This window comes from Trichoplusia ni, chromosome 5, assembly GCF_003590095.1.
Source record: "Trichoplusia ni isolate ovarian cell line Hi5 chromosome 5, tn1, whole genome shotgun sequence".
NCBI classification, from domain to species: Eukaryota; Metazoa; Arthropoda; class Insecta; order Lepidoptera; family Noctuidae; genus Trichoplusia; species Trichoplusia ni.
In genome coordinates, this window is record NC_039482.1 from 7,419,475 (window position 1) to 7,428,696 (window position 9,222).

The following is a 9,222-nucleotide window of genomic DNA, read 5'->3' on the forward strand; positions in this document are numbered from 1 at the left end:
GATCAACCTTTTAATAATCAGTTAATATTTTTTTCGAGTTAGAAAAAAAACATAAATATTGTACTTTATACTTAAGTTCTTGCTCACGTGCTCCTGTAGTGTACGGGAGTCGCGGATTACCGGGCAGGGATAATCACTTTACCGAGCTGCATCACAGAGGCCTGCGAATATCCCGGAAGACTTCTGCGCTTCTGGAGAGAGTTGGCATGGACTGACAGCTTCCCAAAGCCACCCGAAACACAATGGACTAATTTAAAGCTTATGTGTGGAAAAGGGAACCCATCATCTAGTACCAAGTATGGTTATTCAGGTATTTTTGATGGTACGGAACTCTAGATTAAGTCCGGCTCGTGCTTGCCAGGCTTTTATCAAGGTTTAAAAGTACAATGGCAAAATTCCTTATCGGGTCTGTTTCACGTTTCTGCTAATTTACATAGCTACGACTATAGTTAAAAATGTTATCTTCCTAATGTTGAATGTGAAGGTTTATCAGCTATTTCAGACTCTATTCGTTTCCAGTGATAATCGCTTGGTTAGACAACAAATAAGTCCGCTTATAGCAAGCGAGAACTGCTTTCCTTATCCTCCTATTTGCTACATTATTCCTGCCAGCACATCTTCAAGCTATATGACAGCAGTTGCGGCGTAGAGCGGCAACTCTCTTCAAAGACTGCAAGAATATGCTGACAGTAAGATACCCTCTGATAATTTTCGTAGCGGGTTCCATGATAGCCAATTGTTTTTGGACGCACCAATTTTCAGACCAGAATGGTATTCTTCGATGATCACACCCAGACTCAGCGGAGATCGAATCCGCGACATGTTACGCGCAGTGGGTTTGGTACGGTGACCTCAAGGCTCAGAATTCTTGAGAAAAAAAGATAAGAACATATTATTTTATTTCACGTACGTGAAAAAATACATTGTATAAAGTAATATCGATGATAAAATGGAAATAAGATTAATTAATAAAAAAGGAATATAAAAAAGGAGATCTAAAGACAGAAATCAGTAAGTTTAACGGACTTATTCGTAATCGCTAGAATCGCTATTGTCATCTCGATGAATCGTCACCAGAACCCTATTCTTTTCATTTTCTCTTCATCTTTTTCAAAGTCTTCATCTCAATCGTCTTCATCATCTGTAAATTAACGTGTAAATGATTAAAATTCAAGGTGATGGTGCCTATACAGGGATTTGTATGCAAAAGGTGCAATCAAATTTCAACGCATGATTCAAGGGTGGAAGAAAACATCGTGAGGAAACCTGGATTTCAAATATTGGAATCTGAAATCGCCATCCCGCAGTGAGGTAGCGTGGGCGTGGCTCAAATCTTTCCTATACGGGAAGAGGCCAGTTCCCAGTGGGTATAGGCTGGTATTATATCATTATAATAATTAAAGTTAAGATAAGATATACTCGTATATTCGCTCAAAGGAAGTGTCGCACAAAAATTTCATACCACTTTCGCTTCTATCCGTTACGCTGCCAACGGATGGCACTAGAGATTCCTCAGATGAAGCAAAATCGATTCTTTTTTTTGCCCATTGCAAGTTACCGTCTTCGTCTTCATCTGACGTTTGAGCTTCTCCTCTCGAGCTAGAAGTAAATACGTTGTTGTTTTATATGAAATTACTTTGATTTAGTTCGTACATCGTCATTTGTAATGGAATTCTGTTTGATCTGTAAGAGGCGAAAATATTTCAGCAGAATTTAGCTACGGTAATTTAACAATCTTATTTTAAATATGACAGAAAAATCGGTTAGGTAAATTGCGATGATTGTAGGTATGAAGAATTGCTAGAGGCCAATGATGATGTATGAAGAATTGCAACGCCATACACCGATACAAAAACACTGATGACGTAGCACAGCAGTTTAGGTTTGGTCAGTGACACGATCCGTTTTTTCCCACGAGGGAGCAGGTGTCAATAATGATTATTAGGATCTTCATACCAAAAAAGATAAATTGAGATGATAACAAAGCAAAAATAATGAAACGAAAAAATATTGTTGGTGACGCTGCAAGCTTCAATATATATATTAATATTAAGGAGTATTTAAATTATAAATGACACTACACTCAAATCAGCATGAAGGTCAAAATTTTATAATCTTTAACATACCCTGACGCTGCTGATGGTTTCCTATACTCAGGCGGTAAAGTACAAAATTTTTTATAACACTTTGAATGGTATTGTTCGATATCGTTCAATTCCAACGGCACTTTAACATTTTTTGACGGTAAATTATTACTTTGACGGATCTCCAATATAGACGAGCATTTTCTAATATCATTTTCACTAAATGATATTAATACTTTCCTTTTACTGCCGCAGAATACACAAAACGGTTTTTTTTTCGGCATATTTGCGTTCGTTCGTTTGAATAGTTCAATTGACACTGATTTTATATGAAAAATAAGTTGTGATGTTTTCCTTTTAAATTTTAGGAGGACAGGCTAGGCTAGCCAGATGGTTGTGTTACGTACTCTCCCGAAATATGTATTTAAAAGATCTGTGTGACAAGTTACGTCTAAGCAAGTTAAAAAATCCATGTACTTCGTGTAAACATCCAGACATACAAACTTTCGCATTTATATTACTAGGATAGAATAAAACCTGCATGGTAACGAATTATCTATTGTTACACCACTGCTTAGAGGAAACTCGTTTGACAGGATATTTAGCGGGCATTTTGACGTTTCGCATGGCTGATTAGAAAAAGTGTTTGTAACGAGTAAATATGTAAATAATTGTATCTAATTTACCTACTTAGTCACATATTTTTAAACGTACTCTATATGGCTAGGTACTTTTCTATAGGTACATAAAAAATTGGATGTGTTAATTAAGGTAAAAAAAAAACCAGCGAGAATAAGGGACAGATCTCCTGATATTGTAATATTTCGAACACAGTTTCTGTGCATCAAAGTAATTTTGTGTAAATATTTGAATGTACAAACATTTTCGGGATAAAACTATCCTATGTGTAGTGACACGGTATCGAATAGAAAGTATCGATTCTGTACTCATGAGTAGTATCGATAAAAAAGTATCGTACTCGTAAAAGAATCGACACAAAAGTATCGATACCTCAAAGTATCGAGTTCTTTGCTCAGTCAGGGCCTTCCTACGCCATACGTTAGTTTGTCAATGTTAGTTAGTAAGTATCGTCTGTACTGTACCTTCATTCAGTAAGAGAAAATGAAAAATAGCAAATGGTACATAAATATAAGATAAATAAAAACTATCTGTAAGTAAAGCCACAATGTTTTAGTCTAAAATATTATAAATCCCATTCCTCCTCTGTACAATCGCTCAAAAAAAGAAGTTTGTCGAGCGTTTTTGGCGATAGGCGGTTACGGGTTTTAGTAATTGTACTTCCAGCTACTCAACTTGTCAAAAGTACTTGCTAAGTAAAAGTATCGAAAACAAAGTATCGAGTACAAAAGTATCGGTATCAAATGGAAACCTACTCGATACCATAAAGTATCGATACTTTTTTCGTGTCCCTACCTATGTGTTTAGCCTGGTTATAAACTACCAAAACTACTAGCAATTGCCATCGACTTCGTCCACGTGGTTAGAAGATATAAGTTGGGTTACACATCACAATTTTCTTAAAAAACCCCTTATATTTTTGAAATAAATTATAGCCTATGTTCAGCGGGGATAATGGAGCTTCACAACAGTGAAAGAATTTTTCAAATCGGACCATTAGTTTCGAAGCTTATTCGTGTCAAACAAACAAACCTTTCCTCTTTATAATATTAGTATAGATCAGTGTTATCCGTGTACCATGTTTAATCTAAATCCGTTCAGTGGTTTTTGCGTGAAAGAGGAACAAACATCCATACACACAAACTTTCGCCTTTATAATAGTGGGATTTAGGTAATACGGTTACCGCTTCAGGTTAATTCTCTTCCATTGTAACACAGCCGTAACCTTTTATTGACCTAAATTACTGTAATAAGGTTTCATTACGTTAGATTGGGGTAGATTTTTGGTTTTCTATTATTAAATAAATAAATATAAATATAAATCTTGGGACAACTCACACATGGTTATCTGATCCCAAGCTAAGCAGAGCTTGTGTTATGGTAACCAGACAACTGATAAACTTACTTATATATTTCTAAATACATAAATAATATAGATAAATTACACCCAGACACAGAACAAATGATGGTGCTCATCACACAAACATTTGTTCTGGGTGGGAATCGAACCCACGACCTCCGATATAGCAGTCAGGGTCACTAACCACTAGACCAACAGGCCAGTCAATTATTTGGTCAATTTACGGTTTTCTATTATTCTATTGTGATAGTTTCCTATGCCTGGTATAAATGGACTTTTGGATTTGTTACTAGGTATTTCATATTGGTAGATCTAGAAGGGGCCTCCCCCTTGGTAGCCTACTCCTACAATGTATTTCCTTTGAATTGACTAAATGTTACAGCAACTTTTAATCTGACTGCAGTCAATGATCTAGCCTTTTGTAAAGTATTAGTAACCCGCTGGAACTAGAGCCCGAAACTAGTTGGCTGATCCTGATAAATACGCTTATGTTAAGCCTGTTAAGTTTAAAAAAAAAAACTTTGACAAATCTGTTCTTGAATTGTTTCAGTGATGCTACCTAAACTTTTACAAAGATTTTTTCAGGCCGTGAGAATTCGAGCAAGAAATTCTAAACTGGATTTTTTTTGATGATTTTGAGACGATTTCGATAACTTCAGAGTTTCCTGTGTTTTTTTGCGTATATAGCAAATGATTGTTTAGTTTTAAATTACAATATATTAAATGTTGTACTTAAGAGTTCCCTTACATATCCCTTATTCATTTAATTACTAAGTCTAGAAGCCGCATTCAATAAGACACCATACGGTAAGTGACGTCATAAAATGACAATGCGTTTCTACAAATCCACTTAACAATACGGAGATATTTAACTGAGCATTCTCGAATACGAAAACTTTAACAATTTGCGTTCATCAACATCTTCATGAGTTCAATTATTTCTTTTGTAAACCTATCAATCAATGCACTTACATTTCATCTAATAAAAATCATAACAAAAGCATTCTTAACAAAGCGATCGTTTATCTGACGTCACAGAGTCCGCTGACGTCATCACTCATAAAAAATAAACAAATGAACAACTGGCACCGCCCTTTACGTGAAACAATAGATACTATATACATTCCTTCTGTTCTTAAATAGATTCTTAAATAGAATCTCTGCGACTTTCAACCAGCTTGGTTTAAAGAATGGTTAAAAATTACGACTCATATAAAATACTAGCTGTTGCCCGCAACTTCGTCCGCGTGGTTAGAAGATATAACTTATGATTTATATCTGCCCTGCTTTTTTCCACATTTTCCATTGTATCTTCGCTCCTATTAGTGGCAGCGTGATGATTTATAGCCTAAAACCTTCCTTGATGAATGGTCTATTCAACACAAAAAGATTTTATTCAATTTAAACCAGTAGTTCCTGAGATTAGCGTGTTCAAACAAACAAACAAACTCTTCAGCTTTATATATTAGTATAGATTTGTATTGAAAACATGTATTTCTTAAATATAACACAATTGCCCTAGTGAAGGAGAAAAATTAAACAGTAAAAGGCTGCGTTTCCACCAGAGATGTGTCATGGAAATGAATCGTGCGAGGATGTCCGCTGAGCCGTTTCTACCAGAGCTGTGCTGACCGAGGCGAAGTAGTACAATTACTCGTATATTACCAAAAATCAAAACAACATCAAATTTTCTATTCCGCAGTTAGAAAGTCATGACAGCAACTCCCAAATTGGCATTAGGTTGGTACTCCTGCTGCAATTTAAATAATTTGATAAGGAATCTAATGGCGTGATTTTTTATTGTTATTCTATTGAACTGGGGACCTACCACCGTAACCTAAAGTAAAATTAATAAAGTTACATGTCAAAGATGAAGAGGGATGGCGCTATACACTATGTCATGCTGTCTTGCTTCCACCAATACAATAGAAAACTTTGTGTAACCTGACCATTTATTTCACTTATAATGAGTAATATGACTTTTATTGAATTCCGTGATTCACTTTCATTAATTATTTCTTGTGGATTAAATTAATTATGAAAATGTTGTCTGTTAAACTTTTGACGGTGTTAATTAAAACTTTTATCGAATTTGATTGGAAATTTAATACTTTTTAACCTGTGAACACTTCTTAAGGAAAGTTCTTAGGAATTTACTTGCTATAACAAAAATAATTGAGGTTTTGCTGTTTTTAAAGAAGATTTAAGTAATTAAATTGTAATGAACAATAAATGAATAGTGTGGAAAGTGTGGTTATTGTGGTGATTTATTAATAGTAGTTACCTATGCGGTTAGGATACATTTAAAGATTGACGTTTCTTTTTTTAAAATTGTATCAAAATCCGATGTTAAAGAGATTTGTTACTTATATTTTTAAAGTTCCATATCTTAACGGTAAAATTGAAATCCTATAACTTTTCACCAGTTTGTTTCTTCAGAGGCGATGTATTTCTGTTGATGCTGTAACTTAAATTGATAATGAACGTCGAAGTAAGCTATACGGTAATCAATTTTATGGGTGAAAGATTTTGATTGCAAATAAATCCTATTAAAAGTCCCGACTCAATCTTGACCTTGCAAATACTTATATCCCATTTTAAGTCCCGACTCGAACTTGACCGGTTTTATTTAAGGCCAGGCAGCATTACTCCGATTGAAAACATTACTGGCAACTTATTTATTTAGCTTAAGAGCCATCCTTGTAGCTTTGTCTTTGTTCGAAATTCAAACTTACAGAGACAGGGTCTGCTACTGAAAGTGATATCACCGTACTATGATTTCTCATCGCAAGATTGTTGATATTGAACAAGCGAGACAACGATACAAGGTTTAGACTACCATCTCGCTCCCACAATGAAAGCATTCTCATTTTTGTTGATAGTAATCGCGGTATACCTTGTTTTCGGCCATTGCCGTATTCTGCTACTAAATTATTTACCGCCAATGAAGGTCAGTGGTCCGTTCGATAAAAAATGACATCACAATCAAATCGTCTAGTTTCGTAACCATTTGTAACATTGTTGTGATTAACTGTATCATTTACTACAATAGAAGAGATCACATAAATAACAATTAATTAATCTTTGAGTCCGCCATTTTCCGTCAAATCAATCTTTGGAACAATTATATCAAAAGTTTAAAACAGAAGTTAAGGATTACCTACTTACATGTATTTGTACCTCCTTGAACTTTGGGGAGTAATGTTATGCAAACTTTTTGCGTCTTAAAATAAATTCATAACGTAAAACCGCAGCCGGAAAACCTATGCGGCAATTTAAAAAAAAGCTCGTCTACCATTTTGTTTTCTTTTTTTTAATAAATCGTTATCTATGTTATATACGTTATAATGACTATCTAAGACTAAAAATAGAAATTTGTCATTGGCCAACACAAACCGTGAAGAGCCAGAAAAAAAAAAAAAAAAAAAAAAATAGAAATGCTCTTGATATCGGTTACCTTGGCAAGAAGGACTCATTTTTTTAAATTGAAGCTCAGACTCCTTGTTTAGTTGTGGTGTTAAATAGTATCTACAAATTCTACTAAAATTCAAAACATAAAAGTTTGTATGTATGTTTGTTACTCTTTCCCGCAAAAACTACTGGACGGATTTAGACGAAACTTGGTAGAAAGATTAACACAAAGAATATTTTTATCAAGATTGTATGTTCCCGTGGGATCATTGTCGATTTGCTGGCAACAGCTAGTTGATAATACCTAATATCAGTAATAGAACCTCTACCTTACTGGTCACATTTGTAAATGATATGATAATGTCGCTACTAGTTAAACTTAATACCATAATTGTTTATAGAAAAAAACAATGATTTATATGCAATGCTGTAAAACAAGTTATCGGCATTAAATTTATTTATGATTGTTACAAGTTTCTGCGAATATGATACGAGAATGGCTGCATTAATTAATTTCTAGTGTCTAGTACTCGATAACTCACTAATGACACACGTACCTACCACTCTACGTCATTACAATTAACGATCCTGGCAGACATATTGCGAACTGTCAGTGATTAAAAAATGAATGAAACCTTTGTGTGTCAACCTTCATCGTTTAATAAAACCGGCCAAGTGTGAATCAAGATTTGCAACACTGTTTCACTTAGACTAAAAAACATATTTAGAACAAAATTTGGTCACCTTTTAAAATTACGTGTTTATGACTATACCTAGTACTACGGCGTTTTTCATTGCTTGTTGTGATAACACCTACAGAAATACATATTCTGTAAACAATCAACTATACCTTTTGCAATCACGGTTCATGAGATGCAGGCTAGTGCTAGACAGACGTGCATAAAGCGGAGCAGAGAGTCTCAGCTCAGTAATAGGCCGATTTTGTCCTTTGGGTACAGAACCCTAGAAAGGTTAAGTAAATAATAATAATGATAGGTTGAAAGGCAAATTCCTTTGCGTAAAAGAATATACAATATGGCGGTTAAGATTATATTACTATTTAAATGTCGCAATTTATAAACATGGCCTAAGTATTGTAATATAAAATGCCTTTATTATAATATTTATTGCTAGTTAAAGAAGTTTACGATCATCTGGTAAACATGTGGAACAATATCATAATATATCATCAAGGTCAACATTATAATGGATAAAAAGGTCGCTTTATCATATGCGTGTAATTCGTGATTGTCAATATTTCAAATGCTGTTCAATTTAAATTACGGATAAAACATTATTACAAATGGAAATGGTACTAAAATTTAAAATTTATTTTTTCACGCATACGTCATTAAACAAAGCTGCAACGTGGGAGGCAAAAATTTAAATAAAGAACTTTTTGACACCGAAGATTTAAAAATAAAACTTTGTGTAACGCCATCTTGCCTCCTTAAAGTTTGTATTTAATTTTATTGTTCTTCTTAAGTGAGGCATCAACTTCAATAATATGGTTAATATCATTCAGTAAATACTTAATTGTAAGTTTATAAATCGTGTAGTTTGTTTATTATCTAAACCAATGAACCCGATTACTACGAAAAGTTAAGAAAACATAATAATGAGCGAATCGTAAACATCACGCGTGGACTGTGCTAAGTAGATTATAATTTATATAAAAAAAAGAACTCACATCCTGTTGTTAAATATTATTTGATCTTTATTACAAAG

General features: G+C 34.0%; 1 protein-coding gene across 3 annotated transcripts in view; it reads right to left on the minus strand.

Annotated features, from left to right (window-relative positions):
• Nucleotides 1–248: 248 nt before the first annotated feature.
• The window catches only part of LOC113494286, a 25,593-nt gene continuing 16,619 nt past the window's right edge, over nt 249–9,222 (minus strand). For 2 of the 3 annotated variants that reach the window (XR_003400642.1, XR_003400641.1), the window contains exons 2-3: nt 1,463–1,599; nt 249–1,141 (exon numbers count right to left, since the gene is read on the minus strand). Coding sequence is in view for 1 of the 3 variants with exons in the window: in XM_026872563.1 (XP_026728364.1) it covers nt 1,125–1,141; nt 1,463–1,599; nt 2,127–2,368 (396 nt within the window). In the remaining 2 variants the exon portion in view is untranslated. Of the gene's footprint in view, nt 1,142–1,462; nt 1,600–2,126; nt 2,812–9,222 lie in introns of those variants that run through there. The other variant, XM_026872563.1, reaches the window with a different exon arrangement.